This window comes from Capra hircus, chromosome 10 (genome assembly GCF_001704415.2).
Source record: "Capra hircus breed San Clemente chromosome 10, ASM170441v1, whole genome shotgun sequence".
NCBI lineage: Eukaryota > Metazoa > Chordata > Mammalia > Artiodactyla > Bovidae > Capra > Capra hircus.
Window position 1 is genome coordinate 15,032,726 of NC_030817.1, and position 24,616 is coordinate 15,057,341.

The following is a 24,616-nucleotide window of genomic DNA, read 5'->3' on the forward strand; positions in this document are numbered from 1 at the left end:
GGCCTGCCTCCTTTAGTTCCCCCGCACCGCTGCCTATGTTTAGGGAGAGGGCTGCCCCAAGGCCCTACACTTCCACACTCTTCCCCCTGCGCCTCTCCCATCATTTTTCTCTCCAACAAACGGGGTGAGCTCTCCCGGTTTAAGAGGCTATGACCTTAAGGTACATCAAAGGTACCGCCTTCTGCCCCACCCCTCGTCAGTTACCATGCCCATAAGGCCAGAGTCCTCACACAGCTAGTGTGGAGGCTCCACACTTAACATCCTTCCAGGTCTTGTCTTTCCCACGACCAAGTCCTTTCTGGCTGGGGCCTGGAAGGACCGCACATTCCTACGTGGGCTGCTCAGGGTGCGGCGCCCCCAGGCCAGCTGAGGTGGCCTGTCTCCACCACCTGCCAGGCCTCAGCGGGCCCCTCGCCCCTTGGCACACACTGTAAGGGTTAGCAGGCGGCCCGCACGGGGGCCAGGCGACTTGGTCTTTGGTGTGATCAGCACGTGTCACCACTGCCCTCCGCAGTCGTGGTCAGGATCCTCGTCAGATCTTGGCAGATGGGGGTGCAGAGCTCCAACCTCTTCATGTCCAGGGCTCTGAGAAGTGCCACCTGCATTCAGAGGTCCAACCCACGATAGTCACGTGCCTAAATCAGGCAGGCACGTGCTGTGAGCTTGGAGCAAAGGGAGCAGCAGGAAATGTGGTCCTCCTCCCAAAAGGCTGGCTTCTGGTCCTCTCAGGAGTCCGTGATGGCACTCAGCTCTGTGTCAGTTCTAGGAAAGCGGCTGCACCGGTATCCACGGTGAGCCTGGGTGACTCACGGCCGACTCAGCCCAGCACTTAACCCAGCCCCTGTACGTACGAGAGCAGTCCAGGGGCCCATGGTGTATGAGCCCGCATCACTGAAACCCACCCACAAGGCCCTTTACCAGCTGGACTTGAATATGTACATCTCACGCACTGCCTTTTGTGTGAAGGGGGTATAAGCCAAGTTATTTACAAACTCTGGTTACCATTATTGAAAGGCTCTTTTTTTGGTATCGTTTAAGCTGGATTTAAATGATCCTGTAAATAACTTAACTTCCTCTTTTCAATGGTGTACAGTCCAAGCCCTTCGTGGATTCCAACAGACCACCTCGCTTCTTCCCAGTGGTCATGCTGCACCACAAGGCTCCTGAAAGTGCGGGAGTCTTGCTGAGCTAGACCACGTTTCGTTAGGGCTTTTTGGGGATTGGCTGGGATAAGTAGGAAATACGCTCCCTTCTCCTAAGCCTAGGGTTTCCTTTCAAGCTGAACGAAAGGAGAGCAGAGAAGTAGGGAGCAAGGGTTACAGGTGAAAAGATGCCTCTGTGCAGGTCAGGTTGCAATTGTCTGGACCTGCCTTAAAGCATAGGAAGAGGTCCAGGGCTGGACGGACAATGCAGAGGAAGAAGGGGTACCAGGTAGAACCAGGGGTGTTTTCCAAAGCTGTGTCTTTAACCACCATAGGTTCTGCACCGGTGACCGTGATGAGAAGGGACTTGAGATCCCCGTTGCTATGGTTTTCTGAAATAGCCTCCTCTCCCAGGAGAACACCCAGCCTTCCTCCTCCTTCCTGGTGGACGGCTGGGGACTAGGAGAGGACAGTCAGGCTCTGGAATGCTCCTGGGGCCTCCGGGGGCGGAACGGGCGGTATGAAGGAGAAAGGGCTTTTACAGCCAGCAGAAAAGATCTCCCAGATGAGGAGTAAAAAGGGCCGAGTGGCTTCAGCAGGCTGAGGGGTGTGACAGTCTAGGACCCCAGAAGTTGTATCGTGACTGCCGGGGCTGCGACTCCGGTCAGGTTCTCCCCCTGCCTCCCCGGAGCTGCCGCGGCTGACAGTGGCGGGTGGGGCGGCTGCAGCCCCAGCTCCCAGAGGGAAGAAGACAAGGCGTACAGGCTGTGGTCTCTGCCCAGCCCACACAGCCGAGCTGGGGGGAGACTTTATTCTTTTCAAGGAAAAAGTGAGAACAGGAATGAGACGAAGTGTAAAAGGGAAAGGGGGAGGGGGGCAATACTGATACAAGAAGAACAGCAAAGTCCAGTACAGCACGGCAGCCGAGACCATCACCAAGCCCCAGGCCAAGCGCCCGATCTCTCCTCATCAGACTTGGAAGAAAAAGGGAGACTTGGGACTCTGGAGCACCAAGAGTCGGGTGGGGGGCAACACCAACAGACTTGCAGCTAGCACCTCCCCAGCCCTGCCTGGTCGGGGTGAGACCTCCCCTCCCGCCCCACGCACCTCCCTGCCCTTCCCTGGGTTCTCAGTGGGACAAGGGAGGTGGGGAGTTTAACACAGCGGGGCTCTGGCACTCAGAACACAGTTCATAGGCTAGGCCCCCAGCTCACACTTGCCTTGTACTTCGAGGCCAGAGGGTGGGCCTGGGGGAAGCCAACAAAGCTAAGCTGAAAACCACCCAGGCAGGACCCCAGGCACACAGGCCTCTGGGAATGCTCCTGCTCAGAAGGAGACCCGGTCCCTGGGCCAGGGAGTCAAGTCCAAGTTGGAAGCGGCAGGATAGGGGGGGATGGTGTGAAATGACCCAGGGCCAGAAACCAGACGTGGGCAAACGCGGGCTCTCCCTGCAGCTCAGAACCCTGGCTCTAGGCTTCGTCATGGCACCTTAGGGGTGGGAGGTGCAGCTCTCCAAACCTGGCCACGCTCAGGAAGGATGTGGCTGAGAGGGGCCAGGGCATGGTGAGGTGGCTGCTGAGAGGGGCCAGGGGATGGTGACTCTGCTGAGGCCGCGGGAGGGAGAGGACCAGCAGGTGTGAGTGGGTGGGACATGGCTGGAAACCCAGGTTGCCAGTGTTTTGACCCGGCAGCCCGCACAGGGTACAGGCAGCCTGGCCTTGGGGAGCAGTCACTATCCCGCCGTGCCAGCCCACCTTCATCACACAGCTTTCTCTGACCTCCCCTGACCCCTCACCAGCTAGGAGCCCCGACCCCCAGGGACAGAGGAGCCCACACTGAGTGCTGGGAGGCAGCCCTGAGTCTGGAGGAGCCGGACCTGGTCCCTCATGGGAAGTGAGATGAGGTGATGCTGACGATGGTGACTAAGGCCCCAAGTCCCTGCCCCCTGCCTCCCCAGAAACTGCAGCCAGGCTGGCCCTGCGTGGAGCAGAGCCTGTGTAAACACGCCCAGGAGGGGAGGAGGGCTTGCTACATATGTGAAATGTGTTAAAAAATAAATTGAAAAAGCACCGCTGTGTCCCATGGGTGTCCACAGGCCCGAGGTCTCAGCGAGGAAACAGGCAGGGAGTGCTAGGGGCTTCTTGGTGGGGGCTCTGGCTCTCTCCCCCGCAGACAGCAGCTGGGGCTGCATTCTGCTTCCTTCTCCCCAAGGGGCTCAGGGGGGAGCCGGGGGAGCAGAGCACCTGCTGGGTTCCCGTGCCAGGAGCAGCTCTCCCCCACGTCTCCCTGACCCCAGAACCCCCTGACGTCTCACCCTCAAGCTCTGTGGTTCACCTGCTGGGTGGACATCACAAGGCACCCGCCTCCACACCCACAAAAGGCCCCGTTTTCAGCCTCATGCCTCCCAAATGGATCCATCTCTGCCCCAGGTGAAGGTGTGAACGTGGGGGCCCACGGCCCGCCTCCTGAAAACTAGGATGGGATGGGAGGCTGAGTTGGGGCTCACAGTGGCCCCCAGACTGCTCTGGCCGTGATGTAGCCCAGCAGGCAGCTTAAGCACCTCGCCAAGGGCCCATTGAGCCAGGAGGAACCCAAGGGAGTGAGCAGCCGGCTTCTCTGCCTGGCCTGACTCTGGGCCAGGAGCTGCTGGTCTGCAGAGCTGCCAGCCTGGGGCCTCTCCTGTGGGCACCCGCGTCAGCAGACGCATGCTGTCTCCGTCTCTCCCTTTCTTGGCTCCTCGGGCCTCATCCATCTCCCCAGCAGACTGAGAATGGCACTGTTTCTATTCCACTCCACCCCCTCTTCCCTGGTGGCTCAGGCGGTAAAGCGTCTGCCTACAATGCGGGAGACCCGGGTTCGATCCCTGGGTCAGGGAAGATCTCCTGGAGAAGGATGATGGCCTCCCACTCCAGTATTCTTGCCTGGAAATTCCCACGCATGGAGGAGCCTGGCGGGCTACAGTCCCTGGGGTTGCAATAAGTTGGACACGACTGAGTGTCTCTGGTCTGCTGGGAGAGTCGAGTGGGAAGGAGGCAGCTGCCTATCTGGGAGCAGCCGCTGTGGCAAGGATGCTGCCTTGGTCCAGCCTGTTCTGGGATGCCTAGAACTTCCATCCCTTCCATCTCCATGCCATCTCAGTGCATCCATCTGCCCAGCCCAAGCTCTTGCTACTCTCTTTAAGATTACAGACGGTCATTCTTTTTCAAGTTGGGCTTTTAAATTTTCTGAGTTGATTGCCACCATTTAAAAATATGCATATTTCACATAAAAATTCAGAGTTCTGCAATGAAAAAACATCTGGCAATCTAGTATGCAGGGCCTGCCTTAGACCCGGTGAGCAGCAGGGGCTGAGGCTGTGCCTTCTTTAGTTGGCCACAGTCCCCACCCAGCCCTGCAGCCCTCCTTTCAATCAGCTGCTTGGCCCTGGGGAAATCTGAGTTCACAACTCTGGGCTTTGTGGTCTTTCCTCTTTCAGAGCTCAGTCAGGCCCTCAGTCTCTAGGCAACCTTACTGACAGCTGCCTCTCAGTATTAAGAAACCTTAATGGTCATCTCCTCCAGTTATCCTTCTGTAACCTAAATCAGGTCTATAGCTCTCTAGATGACAAGCAACCATCTAATCTTTGCTTGAATACCTCCAGCAACGGGGAACTCACTACTCCCCAAGGTTCTAAACTCTCCCACACCTTCTTTTCTCACTTACACTCCCTAGTTCTTGGGCTCTGCCTCTCCCCAGTGGCCACACTGCTCCCTTTGCCTCCCACCTCTGCTGTTTCTTGAGCCTCCAGAACCTTCCTCCAGTTCCGCCAACTTCTCTCCACAACCTCTCCCTTGCCCGCCAGGCAGATGGTGCAGACTCCAGCAGCTCAGGCCCTTCCTCAGCTGCCTCATGCCCCAGGCCAGATCATCGCTGGGCCCTCCACACCTAACCCAGGCTGCTGAATAGGGGAGCGGGGGCTGGGATACAGGCCTCTGTGGCCTGCTCTTCATTTCCCTAGCAGGGGCTGAGGTAACAGGAAGGGGGAAGCAGTCCCTTGGGGCTTCCTGACCCAGGCCTGAGGGTCCCATCCCATTCTCAGCCATGGTTCCTGGACCCACCAGGTCTGTTCAGATCCCCACAGTCACGCCGAGCCCAGTGCCTCTCTGGGCCCCCGGCCAAGCCCGGCCCCTTTGTAGGGAGGCCCCAGCTGCAGCAACAAGCAGAGCTGGGCTGAGCAAGGGGGTCAGGGAGGGGTCTGGGAACTCTCTCCCCCAGCAGCTCTCTCCCAGGCTCTCGTCCAGTGCATCCCAGCACTGGGCGCTACCACTGGGCAGTGTCCACCCACATAGCATTGTCCGTGGGGCTCCAAGGACCCTCCTGGGCCACACACTCTGGCTCTTGGGGGCACACGGGGCCTGTGCTAAGCTCCCGATATGGACCACGCAGACCTTTCTCGGGGTGCTTCCTACCCTGCTTTCCTTTCCCTGGGTCATGACGCTGCCAGGGCAGCCAGGACTGGAGAAACATCGCTCCCCTATCCTGCCACGGCCCAAGCAGAGCTGGGAGGTTTCCCATGGGGAGGATGGACCCAAACCCCAGACACATGGGCAGGGGTACCAGCCAGACCCGGCAACCCCTCCTCACCCGGCCCCACGACACTTAGAATCTTCTAAGCACTGGCCTTCCGGCCACTGGCCAGATTCACTAGTTTTTAAGTTTTTTTTTTCCCAATACTTTAAATTTCAGGTTATCAAGTTAAAACCTTACAATTCAACTCTTCACTGCCTCTTGGTCCACAGGTAGAGGGCCTGGCCCAGCGGAGGGACAGCAGCTTGGGAGGCTGAGCTGGGACACGCTCGCCCCGTCATCAGCCCCGCGTTCCCCAGGAGCGAGGCTGGTCTGGCTGGAGGATGCTGGTCCCCGGGAAGTGGGTGAGGCAGGGGGCGCTGCCACCCGCCTCATACCCGGATCTGGTACCCATTGAGGTCTGGCATGGCTTTGGGCTCTGAAGGCTTCTTCTCACCGGAAGGCCTGCAGGGAAGAGAGAACAGAGGAGCGGGAAGGGGTGAGCGGCCCCTCCGGGAGGTGGGAGAGTGGGGAGCCAGGGGTGGCTGCCCCCCACTCCCGCCTCCCTATTCTCCAAGGTGTCCCAAATGCAGCAGGAAGGGTCCCCGTAGAAGTCCGTTTCTGGAAACCCCCGACCCCCCTTGTGGACCTGACTGTGGGCCCCACACTCTCTCAGAGGCTACTGCTCTTCACTGAGGTCAGAGACTCTGGCTGCAGGTTAAGTGATGAAGTAACAGTGAATCCCTGTGAGGGGCCCTGTGTTCTCTCTGAGAGCCTCCCAGGTCAAAGTGAAGGAGGCTGGTTATGGGAGGCAGCAAGGTGCCCCTATCAGAGAGGTGTCTCCAGAAAAGTGAAAAAGTAAAGTCGCTCAGTCGTGTCCGACTCTTTGCAACCCCATGGACTGTAGCCCGCCAGGCTCCTCTGTCCATGGGATTCTCCAGGTAAGAGTACTGGAGTGGGTTGCCATCTCCTTCTCCAAGGGGATCTTCCTGGCCCAGGGATCGAACACAGGTCTCCTGTATTGCAGGCAGACGCTTTACCATCTCAGCCACCAGAGAAGCCCATATAACCTGGAGATGTCTCCAGAATGATCTTTAAAGCAAGAGCCACTCTGACACAGAGGAGACAAATCTGACGAGGCTGCCGGGTGTTTTATCAGAGTGCTTCTGCCGTCCAGTCTGGGCAAAACCCAGACTCCCACTGGGGCAAAGGTTACGCTCAAAGCCACCCACTGGCTGCCATCTGAGGTTAAAACCTTTCCCAGCGATATTCCTGGAAGAGCTCACTGTTGGCTGGGCCCCACCCTTCTACCATCTCTCCCCCAAAGCCCGTTCTGGTTCTGCAGCTCTGCGGTTGTGGCCTTGGACCTTCCCCCGTGGTGGGCCCACACAGGGTAACCGGTGGGTCAGGGATATCTTTCTCCCTGGAGAAACGGCTGTTTCAACATACGAACAAACCCACCCTCCCAGGTTCCCTCCAGTGGGGGCGACAAAGAGAAGGGTGGGAATGCGAAGAGCAGAGGGAGGGGAAGATGAGCGGAAAGGATGAAGCCTTTTCCTGCACCTCCCCGCCCCCAGCTCCTCCAGGAAAGGGGAAACCCAGGGCTCACCGCCTTTCGCTGCGGCTGTTCCTGCGGTGGGGGCTGGACTGGCCCCGCTGTGGGGAGGATACATCCTTCTTCCGGTCCTTGGTGGGAGACGGAGGGCCGGTCCCTTTGCCGATCTGGGTGGGGAGGAAGACACACAGACCTGCTCCAGGACTGCCCCAGAGTCCGTCCTGTCCTGATGGAGCCACAAGCCCCAAAACTCTGCACAGAGCCCAGGAAGCCTCAAGCCCTGCCTTCCTAAACCTGTTTCCCAGGTGCTAAAGCGGCCAGGGCCTTGGGGGTTCCACAGCAGGGCAGCCCCAACTCCATGAGCCCCTGAAACAGCATGGATGTGGATGGCAGTGACTGGGGAGGGTTTAAGGTGGCCCCCGAGAAAAGGGGCGTTTTCTCAGGCCAGGCAGAGGGGCCAGCCGGAGAAGTAACCCGTGTCTGAGCTTGGGGCTGGGAGCCTGCAAGACCCACAGGTGACACTGATTACCTCCAGTTAATCAGAAGTTCAGACTAGTGGCTACATCTCTGATGAAGGGAAATAAAGGAGGTGGGGGGAGCAAGTGAACTTAGGCAACACAGTCCCTTTGAGTTGAATCTTCAAAACGTGGGGTATACAGGATGGGTGCTAGAGGCGGGTGCAAATAACATGGGAAGTCTTAAGCACCAAACAGATTGGGAGACACAGCACTCGAAGTTAGGTACTACTGGCTCCAGCTCTAGCTCCAACCTGCTCCCTTGAAGGTGCAGTGACACTTGGGCAGCTGAGCACCCCGACTTCCACAGGGGAGGGACGGGGGAGGAGCAGCTCAGGAGGGGAGGAGGGCAGCCCCCGAAAGCAGCGGGGTCACCTGCAGCTGCCCTGGGGAAGGAAGGCACCGAAGCCGTCACCCCAAGGTCTTGGCCTGGGGACTGGCAGGGCAGGGCGGCCGGGACTCCTGAAAGCACCTGTGACGTGCCAGGGGTTCCCCATCCGGAGACTGAGTCCCAGGCCCATCTGCTGCCCACAGGCTGCAAGCAAGCCTCTGGGCTCCCTGCACCTAAGTGTACCCACCCCACCCCCCTCCCCCGCCGCCTGCTGCGGCCCTCCTGGGATCCTGGGGAGCAGCAATGGGCGTGAAACTGCTGTGGTCACAGCTGTGGCCCCAGGCTGCCAGGAGAGGCAGAGTGCAGAGACCGGGCAAAGGGGAGGGGGCAGCAGGCCCCACGGAAGGCCCCCCCAAGTCCAGGGGGACAAACATCTCAGCAGTTCAGCCCACTACTCTGGGTCCAGCAGCTCCCCCACTCATGACCCCTGCTCACTGCAGCCGGGCAAGAGGGAGAAGGAGCCATCCCTCCTTGTCTCCCCAGAGTCTGACCCGCTTCTCTTTTCTGACTTCCTCCCTGGGGCTGGGGGTCAAGAGTCAGGATGACAGGGGTGATGAAGCTGCTGCCCAGTCCACACCATACCACTCCCTCCAGACAGACCATGACTCCCCACCAGCCTTGACTCGCAGTCCCTCCACCCAGATAGCAGCACCCCTGCCCAGGCCCAAACCCAACTCCCCTGCAGCCCGACCAGAGCCTCCCCGGGGGCTGCCCACCTGAGCCGGCTGTCTCATCAGCAATGACCTTTGAGTGAAGCCCAGAAACTTCCTACCCTCACCTCCCCGACTCCTGGCTCCACCTCCTCCCAAGAAGGTGGGGTGGGGATGGTGGGTTGGGAAGATGGGGGAGGAAGAGGGGACTTCCCTGAAGAGCCAGCCTCTAGAAAGCGGCATCTCCACCTCTGCCCTTCCACCCTCAGCCCTACATTTCCATTGCCCCCCTATCCCTTCCATCCCCACCCCTGCCCTTCCGCCCCCTCCCTTCTGCCCTCCCCCCTGCCCTTCCACCTCCACCCCTGCCCAGGCCCTGGGTGCCCCGGGCAGGGCAGCGCGCACGCACCTTGAGCCGCATGTCGCGGGCATGCCGCTCCAGCTCCTTGCGGAAGTCCTCGCGGCCCAGCCTCTCCACGTCCAGGACCGAGTGCTTCCACTCGATCTGCTCCACGCTGTGCGGGTCGTGGGACACGCACTGGCCCAGCTTCACCTTCTTGAGCACGTGCCAGCAGCGGCCGTAGGCGGCCTCGTAGTCCAGCACGAGCTCGCTGAGCGTGCGGAAGGCGGGTGGCTTATACATCAGGTCCTCGCGCCGGCTCATGCCCAGCGCCCCGTAGCGACCCCCGAAGTTCACCCCCAGCACTATGTGGCGGAAGTAGTTCCCTGAGAAGTAAGTCTTGAAGCTGATGGGGAAGCGTTCCAGGGTGGGCATGCTGTTGGTGAGGTAACTGGCCGCGCCGCCGCAGCTAAGGAAAGGGCTAGAAGCAGGGGCGGGGCGGGGCGACCCCATTCCACCTACCCCACCCGGGAGGGCTGTGTGAGCCACCCCGGACCCCAGCTCCCCAGTGCGGACCCCAGCTCCCCAGTGCGGACCCCAGCTCCCCAGTGCTGACCCCAGCTCTCCAGTGTGGACCCCAGCTCCCCAGCACAGAGGGGTGTTCCTCATCCACATCCTGTCATCAGGCTTGGGCCCAGCATGCAGTAGGCACTCAGTGAACTCAATCTCTATGGGTCAGGGTGCTCAGTGATTACCAGCTGCTGCCATGACGTCAAGCAGTGCTCACCAAGTAACAGTGAGCAGGGCGCCTCTGAACTGCTGGGCCTTCCAGAGTGGTGGGGTGAAGGATGAGGCCCTCCGTCCACCAGCCTGTCTGTCTGTCACCCCCTCACCTCCCTCCTCCCCTCTGTCGCACACACAGCCCACTTCACCCCTGCCCTCCTCACCCCTGCCCTCCTCTCACACGTGCCGATACACATGTGTGCATCACAGATGCACAGACAACCCTGTTCCTTTTCTCTCACTGCCCTCACCCCTCCATGCGTAGATACTGTGCCTGCTGCTCTTCTGATAAAACCAAGGTTGCCGGTGGCTTGGGAAGCTGTCAGCTGTCCATTCCAACCTCCACGGAGGACTCTCTACACCAGCTCTTCTCTTCGGGCCCTGCTGGCTTTCTCCGGCCTCAGGCTTGGCTGGGACCCCTGACCTCCCTTCCTAAAGCAAGTCTGCTCTATTTATATTCCCCATGGCACAGCACCACAATCTGTGATTATTTTTCTTATTTCTTGGTTTACTTGCTTACTTTTTGTCTCCCTGGCTAGAATGTAAACTTTTGAGAATGGGGACCACCTTGTCTGTCATTTATTTATTTTTCTTTGCTGTATCTCTGGGGCCCAGCACAGACATGGCACATGACAGGCACTCAAAACTCTTTTGTGAACAAATGGGGAGAATGAGATGAACAGGATAAAAGCTTGGTGTACAGACCAGGCAGACACTGCGTCCAGTGTCCAGTGTGCTCCCGGTCATTTAACTGTATTAACTTGTGGGATGGCATTGCCATTGTCCCCTTCTGCAGAGGAGGACTCTGAGGCTCAGAGATGCTAAGGAACTTGCTTGAGGCCACAGTGAGGATAGCAGAGCTAGGATTCAGGCCCAGGTGGGCCTGAGCCTGCAGTCTGCATGAAGTCACTGCCATGCTCACCAGGCCTGACTCCCTGCAAGCAAATGACTGGGAGCACAGATGAGCCAGGTGCAGGCTCCGAGTGCGGTGAGGATGAGACCAGGGACAGACTTGGTTCAGAGCGCACCACGTGTTCAGGAGGGAGCCGCGGCAGTTCTACGGGGACAGCAGGGTGGTGTCCTGTCCAGATGGGGGGCCTCCTGCCCACAAGCCACCAGGTGACCCCCGGAAGGCCTCTGGGACCATGTGATCCCATCTGGACCAGCTTCTCTGTGTGCTCATGGGGAGGGGAGCAGGATCTCTCTCCTACAAGGGGGTGGGAACTTCTACTTTGGAGCGTGGTCCTGAAGGAGAAGCAAATGTGGGATGGTGAAGGAGGCGCTGGCAGCGGCCTGGAGTCCTTGGGCTGGCCTCACACTCGTCCCAGCAGAGAACCCTTTGGACAGGGCAATGCTGGTGGGTCTCTTTGGGCAGCAAAGGACTGCCACAGAGGGATTAGCCCACAGGGAGGAGGACTGGGGCCACCCCTGCAGTCTCTGTATAGTTTAAGGCAGGTATGTCTATGGGGGTGGGGAGTACCCCCCGATCCCCCTCAGAGAAGCTGTGCTCCTGGCCTGTGAGTGTTGTCATCTTCTCCCTGACCTGTCTGAGTAAGCGATTCCTCCCTGTTCCATTAGGCACCTGCCCTCTCACCCTGCTGGGCACAGAGCCCAGTGCCTAGTCCAGGAGTGCTAGATGGAATATTGACAAGTCTTGGTAGGTACAGGGAAGAGTGTGGGGTGGGCAGAGATGAGTCAAGACTGGCCTTGAATTGGTAAAACTGAGTGATGGGCACATGGGCTGCACTATGTTAATTTATGCTTATATGAGGTTAAAAATTTCTGTAATAAAACAAGGTAGGATTCAGGCAGGAACCACTTACAACAGAGAAATGGCCATATGCCAGTCTCCTAACTTTGCTTTAACTGGGGATATTGGGTGCCCCCACTAGGGGCCTTGTCTGTCCTACCTGACTACTCTGGTGATCCAGCTATAGGTCCGGTTCTACCCTTTGGGTGGGGGAGAGACTGAGAAACCCTTTAAAATTTTTTTTTAATATGCAGTTTTACATTTAAAGATCAGGGGATGTCCATCATCTCCACAGATCCACATGTCTTGGAAATGCCAACAGTTGGGCACCCAACCTGCTTCTCCCAGACTCTTTGGTTCTTGGAAATAGCACAGCAGCCTTATGAGATCATGAGCCCTGATTTGTGGTTTGGAGAACAGGGTCACTGTGTCCACTGCTCAAAAAAAAATGCTGCCCAGTAAGCCTTGGAAGTTAGCAACTGAGGTGCAAGAGACTGAGCCCCCCTTAACCTCCTTCATTTTGGGGCCAAGTTCGTGACTTCTGGGAAAGGGAGCCGGGAGGGCCCTTCCAGAGAAGGAAGATGGCCCTGGAGGTGTGAGTAGCTGGCTGCCCCCTCCCAGGCCTCTCAGAGGAAGGATACATTCCCAGGATTACCGCTTCCAGGCATTTGATTGGCAGAGCCTCTTTGGTCATTTCCTTGGCCAGGTCCATCAGCCTGGGGGGTTGGAAGGCAGAGTCATGAGGACAAAGGCTCCAGTCCCTTCTGGTGAAGGAGCATCGGGAGGCAGACTAGATGGACAAAGACTCCCCTGCCTTCCAAGCTGCCGCAGCTCAGGCCCAACACCTCCCCCTCACATCCTTCCTGAGCCTAAGGGGTGGGAGAAGAGACAACCACAGCAGATAAGGAAAGAGGCCCTTCCCCTTCCCCTTCTGTCCTTCCATTTCCTTCTTCCCTCAGAGTCCTGCTGCAGAGTCCTCTGGAGGGGAGGGTGGTCGGGGGTGGCGTGCAGGTAGGCGGGTCTTTGAAAGCCACTGGGCTAGGGGCCTCCTGTAAAGACGGTGTTTGGGGAGTGCATGGGATAGCATGCCAGAGGCTAGAGACCTTGGCATTGATCATGTTTCTCCTAGAGCACAGTGGACACCCCTGACCCAACTATGACTTCTCTGAAGAGCCTTTGATTGTTGTAACTGCTCCCTCATGGCTGGGCAGCTCCCTGGAGCCTGGACATGGGGTCTCAGGGAGTTAGCTGCCCAGTGACTCCCCCACCTGCTCTTAAACTTGGAATTCAGGCCACTTTAAAACAGACTATCTCTGAAGCCTGGTTCCTCCCTCCTCACCAAATGCTGCCTCCTGGCCCTGGGAATGCAGCCTGGCCACTGGCTTTGCAGGGCAGGGTGTCAGACTCCTCCATCCCATGAGGCTGGAGCTGGGCCTGCACACACAGCAGGCGTAGGACAAGAGCAAAGCTTTGGGGTGAGGAAGGCTGCACTCCACCCGAGGGCTTAGAGAAGGGATAATTAAGTAATTTAGCTAATAAACCATCTAAAGCGCTTTTCATAAGGAAGTGATCATGGATTGATTATATGTGGGGCAAGATGTAAAATTCATATTCATCATAAAAGCACAGGGTTTTAAACCTGTAGACAGCTTTGGGCTGAGCCCCCAGGCCCAACTGTGGTATTCACTTTCCATTCTACTCTGCCCTAAGGGTTTCCATGGGGTGAATCCAGCCAGGGGTCTACACTTGGGGGCAGAATGGGAAGTGAGACATGCAGTGTTCTCCCCAGTAGGGTCCCTGCAGCTCAAACACTGGGCCTTGTACCAAATGCCCAGAAGCGAGTCCAGAAGGTAACTGGGGTGATGCCAGGGAACAGAGAGAAGGGGGAGGACCCTCTCCTGTGAGGCCCCCCTCTCCTAAAAGGAAGATAAGGGTCACACACAGACATCCACCTGGGGCCATTCTCTGTCATCACCAAGGCAAGCAGGTGGGCTGCTTGCCATCACCCTCTTGGCTCAGCATGGATACTGGGGTTCCCCCTCTTGGCTCAGCATGGATATTGGGGTTCCCTTTCCTCAAGGGGTCCCTGGCTGTCCATCTTGGCCAGAGTCCCCTCTTTAGGACATCCTAAGGGGAGTCCCATGGTGGTACCTGCTTTGTTGGTGGGCTCCCCTGGGAACACTCTCTGCCTTCCTGATAAGCTCCCACCCACAGGTGACAGAGGGCCCCCAACCAGACCAGGCCCTGTGACCTGGTGCAGAGGGACCTGTGCTCCCCACACTTACCCTGTCAGAGGTCTGCTCTTCTTAATTTCAAAGAACTGTGTCCCTGTGTGATTGTACCTGCAGGTGCTGGTTAAGGGCTCTCTGGCTTGATCTGGAAGAGGCATGTCCCTCTGCCCTCATCCGGACCCCAGGAGTCTAGCACTCCTTGGGGGTGCAGGCAGGGTAAAGACCCTGCAGAGTGCTTCTGGAGGGTGCCTGGGAGGATACTCAGGGCGTGATCGTCTGAAGGGAGAGGAGGGCACAGCACGCCGCTGGCTCCTTCCCCCACAGGGCCCCTCTCTGTTCTCACTCATCCTCTGTTCCCAGCTTTCCTCTCCCAGGAAGGGAGCCGGGCAGAAGGCAGCCAGGTTGGCCAGGGCTGGGAGAGACGCCTGAGTCCTGGACAGCTCTCAGCAGTACTTCATGTTCCAATTGGTGAGAAACAGCACAAACGGACAGGAGAAGGCTGGGGTGGGATTCCTGAGTGGCTCTGTTGCTGGGTGCTGCTCCCAAGCCAACTGGCCCCTCTCCAGGCCATCAGTCCCCATCTCTGCCCCTTGCCCTCTCCCCCCAAATTGGGCTGGACCCAGTTTTCAGTAACCAGCCTGACTTTTCTTCTGCTCAGGACCCATGCCTGGCCCGTAGGGGTCCTGCCATCTTGGACCGAATCAGCAGCTAGGAGGGTCAGAGGGAGCAGCTAGGAGGGTCAGAGGGAGCCAGAAGGAAGAGCTCCAGGCAGGGCCCAGGGCTGGAGAGGGCCAGCTCAGAGACACTGGGGAATCCCAGGCTTGGGGGTGTCCCAAGGCTCTTCCCCTGCTGGGCAGCTGGCCTTCTGCCAGGGAGGAAAAAGGTGCAGAACTAGGGGATACGTCCAAGATGTGGAAGCTGTCTCCTGGAGCATAAAAATCCTTTTTCTCCTCCATCTACCTGCTGCCTCCCCACAACACACACCCTTTCCCCCAACACACGCTTCTTTTAGACAAGTTTTTAAACAGCCCCAAGGGAGCTTTTCCCCCGCTCTCTCTGCTGGCACCGGAGGGTCAGCAGAGGAGGTCTGGGCCAGTGGACCTGGACTAGGCTTCCACCAACGGGTCACTCAGGACACACTGACCCCATCACATGGAGGAGGAGGCAGGGAGGCCAGAGCAGGTGTGGCATTCATCAGACAAACCCGCTCTGAAACCCGGGAGGACATACGCTGTGTGCACATGACTCAGGGGGTTCAGAGATGCCGTGTGAGTGGCACCCCCTGGAGTTGTGGGGTGCAGCTGCTCAGCCCAGTGCCCTCCGGCCCTGTCTGAAAACAAGCCCCAGCAGGCTCTGGACCAGCCGGACGGCGGCCGTGACTCTGACCACAGAGGATACTGCAGCTCCCTGATGTAGCGCTGCACCGCTTCCAGGCGCTCAGGGACAGGCGTGGAGGGCTGGAACGTAGGCACACTCGGTATGGGGATCTGGGCACGGAGAGAGAAAGCTCTGGTCACGGAGGGAGGCTCACTCTGGAGCTTCCAGCCTGCCAGACACCCAGATTAGCCCCCTGAGAAGCCACGTCCCATGCAGGGGCTCCCCGCTCCCTCCTTTGCTGAGCTTCTCCCCCCCACCCCCCGCCCGCCAACTCCTACCCTCCCACTGGCCACTCCTCACCCTCCTGGCCCTTGATGGCATTTCTGATCTGGAGTTTATGTTGATATTCCAATTTTATGCTTCTTTCATAATTTTAGAAAAAAACACAGGCTGTTTGGAATTTTATATTTCATGAACTTCAAGGCGTCCCCAGGAATGTTGATCTTGAAGTTAAGTTCATTTGGGTTTGGGGTTCAACTCTGGTTCAAAGTCAAGTTGACCAGGTATCCCTGTCCCTGGTGAACACACCCTCAGCAGGGGGTGTCACCCCACTGCACCCTCATATCACAGCACAGTGGCCAGGCCTTCCTGCTCCCCTGGGAGGAAGGAGGACATGCAGGGGGGAATGTGGTTTGGGACAGGGCTTGCTGTGGACTAGTCTCTTTGGAAGGGTTCCATGGAGGCAGCAGGAGCCCCGGTTCTCCTTTAACACCTGCCTGTCTTGCCAGCACCACACCTACAGCAGCACGGCTAACCGGGCATGACAGTCCTCCTCAGTGGAATAGACTCTCCAGAGTTTGGCCAGACATAGCGAGAAGGGGCTGTCGTGGCGGGAGAGGGGGTGTGGTGGGCAGGTGCCCGACACCCTGAGGACTGGGAACCCCTAGCTTGGGCTGCCCAGGTGCTGGCAGTCAGGCTAGGCTCCGTGGCCCCTGGAGTTGTCCCTCGCAACCCTGCAGTTGTCAGAAAAGCAGCCACATCTGGGTGTGTGCCCCCAGGCCACTCACTCTGGCCTGGGGAGCCTGAAGGCTGGCAGTTTGGCCGCAACAAGTCAAGTGCGGCTCAGAAGCCAAGGGAAGCACCCACCAGGTCCTTGGGGTTACACGTTGGGCTTTCCTGGGTAGAGAGGAACCAGCTTTCCAAGTCCATGGCCCAGCCCCCTGGGGTACCCCTTGGCTTCCAGCGCTGGCAGCTCTGAGGCGGCCTCAGGGCTCCTTACATGATGAGGCCTCACCCTGCCGCCCCTAGGCCTCGGCCTACCCCCCAGTAGGTGGGGGCTGTTGAGCGCATCCATCTGTATGGGACGGAAGGGCCGGGTCCAGCAGGAGCCCATGGGGGCGCTGGGCTTAGGGACGTGCTCCCTGTGGGGTGGTGCGGGCACAGCCTCTCAAGTAAGGTGGCCGGGCTTTGACACGAAGGAAGTGGAACACCAGTGATTCTGGTGCCTGACGGCACCACAGCCTCTGACAGGCACCTGCTTGCCCCAAAGGGCTGAGGCGCAAGGGAGAAAGCCCTGCCCAGGAGACGACTCTGCCTGAACTTCCTCCTCGGCCCTGCTGGCCCCCTCCTTCCGGTCTGGGCAGTCCCCAGCCGCTGACACCTCGGTCTGGAGGCAGCTGCTTCCCCTTTCATATCCCCCCAGTTCAGTTCAGTTCAGTTCAGTTCAGTCACTCAGTCATGTCCAGCTCTTTTTGACCCCACAGACTGCAGAATGCCAGGCCTCCTTGCTCATCACCAGTTCCCAGAGTTTACTCTAACTCATGCTTGTTGAGTTGGTGATGCCATCCAACCATCTCATCCTCTGTCATCCCCTTCTCCTCCTGCCCTCAATCTTTCCCAGCATCAGGGTCTTTTCAAATGAGTCAGTTCTTCGCCGCAGGTGGCCAAAGTATTGGAGTTTCAGCTTCAGCATCAGTCCTTCCAATGAATATTCAGGACTGATTTCCTTTAGGATGGACTGGTTGGATCTCCTTGCAGTCCAAGGGACTCTCACGAGTCTTCTCCAACACTACAGTTCAAAAGCATCAATTCTGCATTCGGCTTTCTTTATAGCCCAACTCTCACATCCATGCATGACCACTGGGAAAACCATAGCCTTGACTAGACAGATCTTTGTTAGCAAAGTAATGCCACTGCTGCCGAAACTGTGGCCACAGCTTAAAATCAGCAGGGGGATAACTGCCCCAGATGGGGAGTGCTTTGTCTTCCTGCCCAGCCACCCTGTACAAGATGGGCTCCAGAACTCTCTGAGGGCTTGGCTGGCCTCCCTGGGTCAGTGATGCAGGGTGGGAGAGCTATCAGAGGAATGATGGCACCATTTACTATAAACAGCACGGCACCTGGCTTTTTCAGGTGGAAGGTCCCAGGCAAGTCATCTCCACTTCCCGTGAGGGCATCTAGTGACTTTTAGGAGCTTGAGGTAGAGACTCTAAGTACACCCTCCCCCGAGACATTTCAAACAAGGAGGGCTCTGTAGTCCAAGAATCCTTTGAGCAAGCTTGCACAAGCCAACCCTGGGCCAGGGCTGGGTGGTACCATGAGGGCATCACCTGCCATCTAGACACAAGACCCAGGAACTGGAGGCTCTGTAAGAACTAAAGGGCTCCAGGAAAAAGTGTAGAAAGACCCTGGATTCATGAGCAGGGCCTTAAAGGACACCACCACGGTGGCATAGCTGGAGGGAGCTGACGACTGTGACGTGTTAACTCACGTCAACCAACAGGCCCACATCTTTTTTCTGAATGTTCACACAAACAAAACAAATAGGCAAGAGTCTGTATATCCAAATAATCAGACCTACTGGAGGGCTGGCAACCCTTCAACCCCAACCCCAAACCAGGAACTCCAGAAATGCTCCCTTGGCGAAGAGCGGTGGGGTTAAGTGGGGTACAGTGGAGGAAACTGATATTGGCCCAGATCCATCCAGGAATGACTCCTTCTCTACTACCAAGGCCAAGGGTTACCTTGGCTCCAGGAACCCCCTGAAATCCTGAGTTCTATTAAGGCGTTCTCCCTGGTGGAGTCTATCTCAGTCTAGAACAGAAAGGAGGCTTGAGGGAGGTTGGGCAGCCTACAGCTGAGTGTGTGGACAAGAAGCAAGAAACCCTAGAGGCTGACAGACCTGGACCTAGAACCAGCCCGTCGCTGTCTAAATCCCAGCCCCGCCGTTTACTGTCTGGCAGCAAGATCCTTACTGTCTCTATGCCTCGGACACCTCACCTGTAAAGTAGGTGCCCAAACAGAACCACCTCAGAACCAAACTCAGAGCCTAGATGAGACACTGCATGGCCAGGTCTTGGGACGGGGATGGGCACACAGCAGGGACTCGGCTCCTGCCCACTGTCGCTGTTATTCCTGGGCATGTCAGAGACACTGGTCAGCCCATGAGGACGCTGGCAGTGCTGCCTTTTTGAGGGGAGATGTCCAAATTCCCCTTCTGCAGGAGCTCAGTGTCTAGAGCCGCAGTCAAAAGAACTTGGGCTGCTGGGTCTGGATGCCTGGCCACTGAACTTTTAAAAAGGTGGTGTCAGGGGACTTCCTTGGTGGTCCAGCGGTTAAGAATCCACCTACCGATGCAGGGGATGTGGGTTTGATCCCTGCTCCAGGAACTAGGATCCCACGCGCCGTGGGGCAACTAAGTGCACGAGCTACAACTACTGAAGGCCCTGAGCGCTTTAGAGCCCGTGTTCTGAAACAAGCGAAGCCACTGCAACAAGAAGCCCATGCACCGTAACAGAGAGGAGCCCCCACGGGCTGCAATTAGGGAAAAGCCACGTGCCTCAACAAAGACCCAGCACAGCCAAAAATAAAAAGACTAGAGGCAGCTTGAAACATCAGGGAGACAGTCTTACAAAGGAACACAAATGGCTCCTGGATCTGCGATCCTTTCAGGAACTGTCGCCCATTAACATACTTGTGTCACCCTTTTAGAGGACACATCCCCAAAGTGCCTGTGGGGTGGTCTCTCCAGACTCTATTTGCTGAGTACATGTGACAGCTTACCCACTTCACAGGCTTTATTTCATCAATTCCTCCCAGTGACCCCTCGGAAGTGGGTATTGCGCTTACGCCCATTTTATAGCTGAGGAAACAGGCACAAGGAGGTTGCGTCCCTTCCTGGAGACCCAGGATTTGAACATGGTGGATCCGATGTTTTATCACACTACACCGCAGGGACCCCAGACTCAACCACCTGCAGGGGCCGCACTGGTAATATAAACAGGGAAGGCAGACTGAGAGAGCAGGTGGGGGTCTGCGGCAACCTGGGGGAGGGGAACCAGCCCTCAGCCCCGGCTGCCTGCCACATGTAGGGTCACAGATTCTCTGCTCTCAGAGAATGCTTCTCATTTCCTGAAAAAGTCTGGATTCTGATGTGAAATCTCCCCATTTTGAATTCTGGCTCGCCTGGTCTTTTTAAAACATCATGCTATCCCCCAAACTCTTGGTGGACTACCCAGGTGGTGCTAGTGGTAAAGAACCTGCCTACCAATGCAGGAGACATAAGAGATGCGGGTTTGATCCCTGGGTTGGGAAGATGCCCTGGAGGAGGGCATGGCAACCCACTCCAGTATTCTTGCCTGGAGAATCCCCATGGACAGAGGAGCCTGGTAGGCTACAGTCCAGAGGGTCACAAAGAGTTGGATACGACTGAAGCGGCTTGGCACAAACTCCTGGTCCCACTAGGGTGTAACCTCTGCTGCCTCTGTGTTAGCTCCAGGGGCAAGGCCACTCAGGGGGTGGAGGGTGGGGCAGCCCAGTGCTAGGTCCATGCTGCTGGCATTCTGGAATCGGACCCTGATGCCTCCTGGACGTCTCCACTCTGCCCAGACTCTGGGGCCAAGACTCCTGCTCTGGGCCAAGGTGGAGGAAACTGTCCCCCTCACCCCTCCTTTTCCTGTGGTTTGAGAAGGGGGATTTGATTTAGGTCATACCTGAATGATCTAGTGGTTTCCCCTACTTTCTTCAATTTAAGCCTGAATTTGGCAATAAGGGGTTCATGATCTGAGCCAGTCAGCTCCCGGTCTTGTTTTTGCTGACTATATAGAGCTTCTCCAGATGACACCACCCTTCTGGCAGAAAAGTGAAGAACTAAAGAGCCTCTTGATGAAAGTGAAAGAGGAGAGTGAAAAAGTTGGCTTAAAGCTCAACATTCAGAAAACTAAGATCATGGCATCTGGTCCCATCACTTCATGGCAAATAGATGGGGAAACAGTGGAATCAGTGGCTGACTTTATTTTTCTGGGCTCCAAAATCACTGCAGATGGTGACTGCAGCCATGAAATTAAAAGACGCTTGCTCCTTGGAAAAAAGCTATGACCAACATAGACAGCATATTAGAAAGCAGAGACATTACTTTGCCGACAAAGGTCCACTAGTCAAAGCTATGGTTTTTCCAGTGGTCATGTATGGATGTGAGAGTTGGACTATAAAGAAAGCTGAGGGCCAAAGAATTGATGCTTTTGAACTGTGGTGTTGAGGAAGACTCTTGAGAGTCCCTTGGACAGCAAGAAGATCCAACAAGTCCATCCTAAAGGAACTCAGTCCTGAATATTCATTGGAAGGGCTGAAGCTGAAACTCCAATACTTTGGCCACCTGATTCGAAGAACGGACTCATTGGAAAAGACTCTGATGCTGGGAAAGATTGAAGGCAGGAGGAGAAGGGGATGACAGAGGATGAAATGGTTGGATGGCATCACCGACACGATGGACATGAGTTTGAGAAGGCTCTGGGAATTGGTGATGGACAGGGAAGCCTGGTGTGCTGCAGTCTGTGGGGTCACAAAGAGTCGGACACGACTGAGTGACTGAACTGAACTGACTGAGGAGGGAGAGTTTCAATTATCTCAATCCTCTCACAAAATCCCTTCAGGACTACCACACTCCTGTCAGTCATGACACCCCCCACAGACAATAGCATTATTCCCTCCTCAGTTTCTTTTCTATGTGTGAAGGTTGAAGATGGCAAGATGACATCACAAGACCAGTGGCTAATAAGCTCGTCAATTTTGTTTTTAGTCCCTTGAAGTGGTGACAGTTCTACAGAGGATCATTCACACTCTTCCAGAGCCTGATTTAGATATCAGCAGGATGGCTAGAGGGCCATCTGTTAATCCCTGACTTGCTCATGTGAGAGAAGCATGTGGCTCTGGCTTCAAAGGGACAAATGCTGAGTGAGACCTAGCTGCTCGTCCTGATGAAGGGCATGGACAGAGGGAATGAACACCCAGTAATCAGTACCAGTCTGAGGCATTATAGTTTCTTAAATGCTTTAATACAGGGATTCCCTGGTGGTTCAGTGGTTAAGACTCTCCACTCAAAGTGCAAGGGGCCTGGGTTTGATGCCTGGTCAGGGAACTAGATCCCACATGCAGCAATTCAGAGTTTGTATGGCACACTAAGAAGATCCTGCATGTGCAACTGAGACCCGGAACAAATTTAAAATATATATATATTAAAAAAATGTTTTAACACATTTTGTTTAACTTCACTACCATCAACGCCACTCTCAACCTCAGACGAGAAAACTGGCTCAAACAGGGGTCTGCTTGTGTTTATAACTAGGCGGGTGATTGGAACAGATGTCCACATCCTCTGATGCCATACTTCCTTTTCCAAGAATTTATCTCAAGGAAATAATCAGAGCTGCTGCTTGCTGCTAAGTCGATTCAGTCGTGTCCAACTCTGTGCGACCCCATGGACAGCAGCCCACCAGGCTCCTCTGTCCACGGGATTCTCTAGGCAAGAATACTGGAGTGGGTTGCCATTTCCTTCTCCAATAATCAGAGGTGAGTCCCCAAATTTATGTTGTCGAATGGGCACCACAGTGTTCATTTTAAGAAAAAATTATTGGAAACAATGGCCAACTACAGGGAATTAGTTAATTCTGAATTAGCTCAGAAGGTGATTATGTAGCCATTCAAAATCAAATCATATTCAATTTCCCTTGAAAATATAAGGCAGTAGCTCAACTCTCAACCTGGGGATTGTCTGAATTCGGCTTGTCCCAGAAGATAGTCTCTGATGGTTCTACCAAAAACTTAGTAAAAAGAGAACAAAACAGGCCACCTGTTTCCATGTCTGCTGCTGCTAAGACGCTTCAGTCGTGTCCGACTCTGTGCCACCCCATAGACGGCAGCCCACCAGGCTCCCCTGTCCCCAGCATTCTCCAGGCAAGAACACTGGAGTGCGTTGCCATTTCCTTCTCCAATTCTATGTCTAATCCAGCTTAACTGCCACTCTCTCTGGTCCCTTCCTTCTCACCTGGGCAAGTTCGCATAAGCTTGGGGCTCCGACCTCTGTCCAACTGACTTTTCTTAGGGAATTTCAAGTCTCTGCATTTGAGAGAGTATTTCCTTAGTCTTGAACCATAACTTTGGGGGAAAAAAATCAGTCGTGTTTTTCCACCAAGTACTACAGGGCACAGAATGTTTCAAATACTCTTTCATTCAGCAAATGCTTACAAGTGCCGGTTCTGTGCCAGGCACACAGGAGGCCTTGGGAAGACAAAGATGAATGAGACAGCCTCGGCCCTCACGGTGACTCAACTGAAGGCCAGCCATCGTGAAAAGTGACTGCGCTTTGTTTTTGCCGTGCACAGAAAAATGCCTGAACTTTGCCCCTCTCCACGGCCCTCTTCTAACTGCCCTGGAACCTCATGTCCTACGGAGCAGAGGCCCTGGAACCGGAAGACCTGCGGGGGGAGAGACTCAGCCCTGCCAGTTACTGGCTATGGAGCCCTGAGTTCCTACTTGAGGCTTCAGCTTCCTTGTCTGTAAAAATGGGTCCTCAAACTGGACTTCATGCACAAGGCTCTTGGAGAATTCAGCAAAACACATGAAAATATTTACTCAGCATCTGAAATCCTGGACCATCCTCATCCATTCATTCTCTCTGCCCACTGCTCTCTGGCTTAGCAAATAAGATGTCAAGCCACCAGTTAGTGTTATTAAGTTTATCTGCTGCTCTACCCACAACACATGGGCATTTTAAGAGATGCAGGAGGGCACTCCTAGAAACGGGGCATGTGGACCTCACAAAAAAGCTTCAGTGGTGATTAAGTAAAAGTTCTTCTGGACAGGTTCAACCTATCTGTATTTTTAACACTTTACCATGCCAGTAACTCCCTACTCCAACAGGAAAAGTGGCACTTTGCTCTGGAAGCCCCCAAGTCACTAAAACCTTAGCTCTCCTCCCCTCCCCCACCCCCCACCCGGAAGGCCCACACAAACCCCTCACCTTGGGCAGGTCCGTGGCCCCACGGATCCGCTGAGCCACCTTCTCTCCATCGGGGTGGATCTTGGCCACGTGTTTCCACATCCTTTCCCAGGTGGGCTCGTCCACAGGCAGCCCACCCCGGTTAACAAAGAAGGGGATGCCTCCATCTCGTAGGTCCTCTTCCCCTTCTTCTTCTGGCTCATCATCTCTCTGGGCCGAGGCTCCTTCGCTGGTCTCCAGACGCCGGACCCCAGAAGGGACAGCCGCGGCGGTGGGGGCAGCGCCGGTACTGCCGCCCCCGACAACCTTCTTCCCCCCTGGCATCCCCAAATCCTTGACGGGTGGGTGGGAGGACGTAGCAGCAGGCAGGGGTAAAGAAAAAAAAAAGGTGGCTCACAGGAGGCCTCCCACACACCAGCTGCAGAGATAACACATGGCCAAACAGAGCGCAGGGCACCTTTAAGAAACCAGGGCGTGTCTCCGTACAATAAAACACTACTTGACGAGGAGGGGGGGAAAATCAGTGCCTCAAAGTGAAGTGCTGGGCAGAGGGGCTTGTTGTCCCTGGTGAGCCTTAGAAGCCTGGTTCTTTGTGAAAAACGGGATGTAGAGAATACATCTCAACTTGGCAGCTTTCACCAAAGCACCCCCACCCCACCCCGCTTTGAGAGCGAGAACAATACCGGACAGCAGTCTGGGCTGCCCGAGGAGAAAGGCCGGAGGGAAACTGAGGCCAGGCAGCTCAGATCTGCGGCCACGAAAGGGTCGAGGCAGGAGTGCTCACGCCGACCGGGCGCCCCAGGTCCCAGTTTTTTGAAGAGCAACAAATTCCTCTACAAAATACCGCACGCTCACACCTGTGCGCGCTCCGAGGTGGGGAGCCGAGGCGACTCCAGGCCGGGAGTCGGCTCCGAGGTCGCGACCCCCCGGATTGGAGGGCGGCGATGAGGCGCGATTTCTCGGACGCGACGAGTCTGGGAGCCGAGACTCGCAGCTGGCAGGGGCGCGGGGAGGGGGCGCGCGCCGACGCGCACATTCCACGCCCGCCGCCAACTCCCCGCACAAAGTGGGCTTTGTCTCGGTCTCCTGTCCCCTCGCACCCCCGCCCCGGGCAGGAGCAGT

The 24,616-nt window shown here is 56.3% G+C and overlaps 1 protein-coding gene across 1 annotated transcript; it reads right to left on the bottom strand.

The window, feature by feature from the left end:
• VASH1 (vasohibin 1) lies at positions 1,912 to 24,316 on the bottom strand. The gene is made up of 7 exons (XM_005686148.3): positions 23,516 to 24,316; positions 15,301 to 15,389; positions 13,957 to 14,013; positions 12,313 to 12,387; positions 9,208 to 9,589; positions 7,297 to 7,409; positions 1,912 to 6,152 (listed from the first exon to the last, which is right to left on the bottom strand). Exons 1-7 carry the CDS (start codon positions 23,816 to 23,818, stop codon positions 6,080 to 6,082), a joined length of 1,092 nt encoding a protein of 363 aa, XP_005686205.2. The 5' UTR covers positions 23,819 to 24,316; the 3' UTR covers positions 1,912 to 6,079.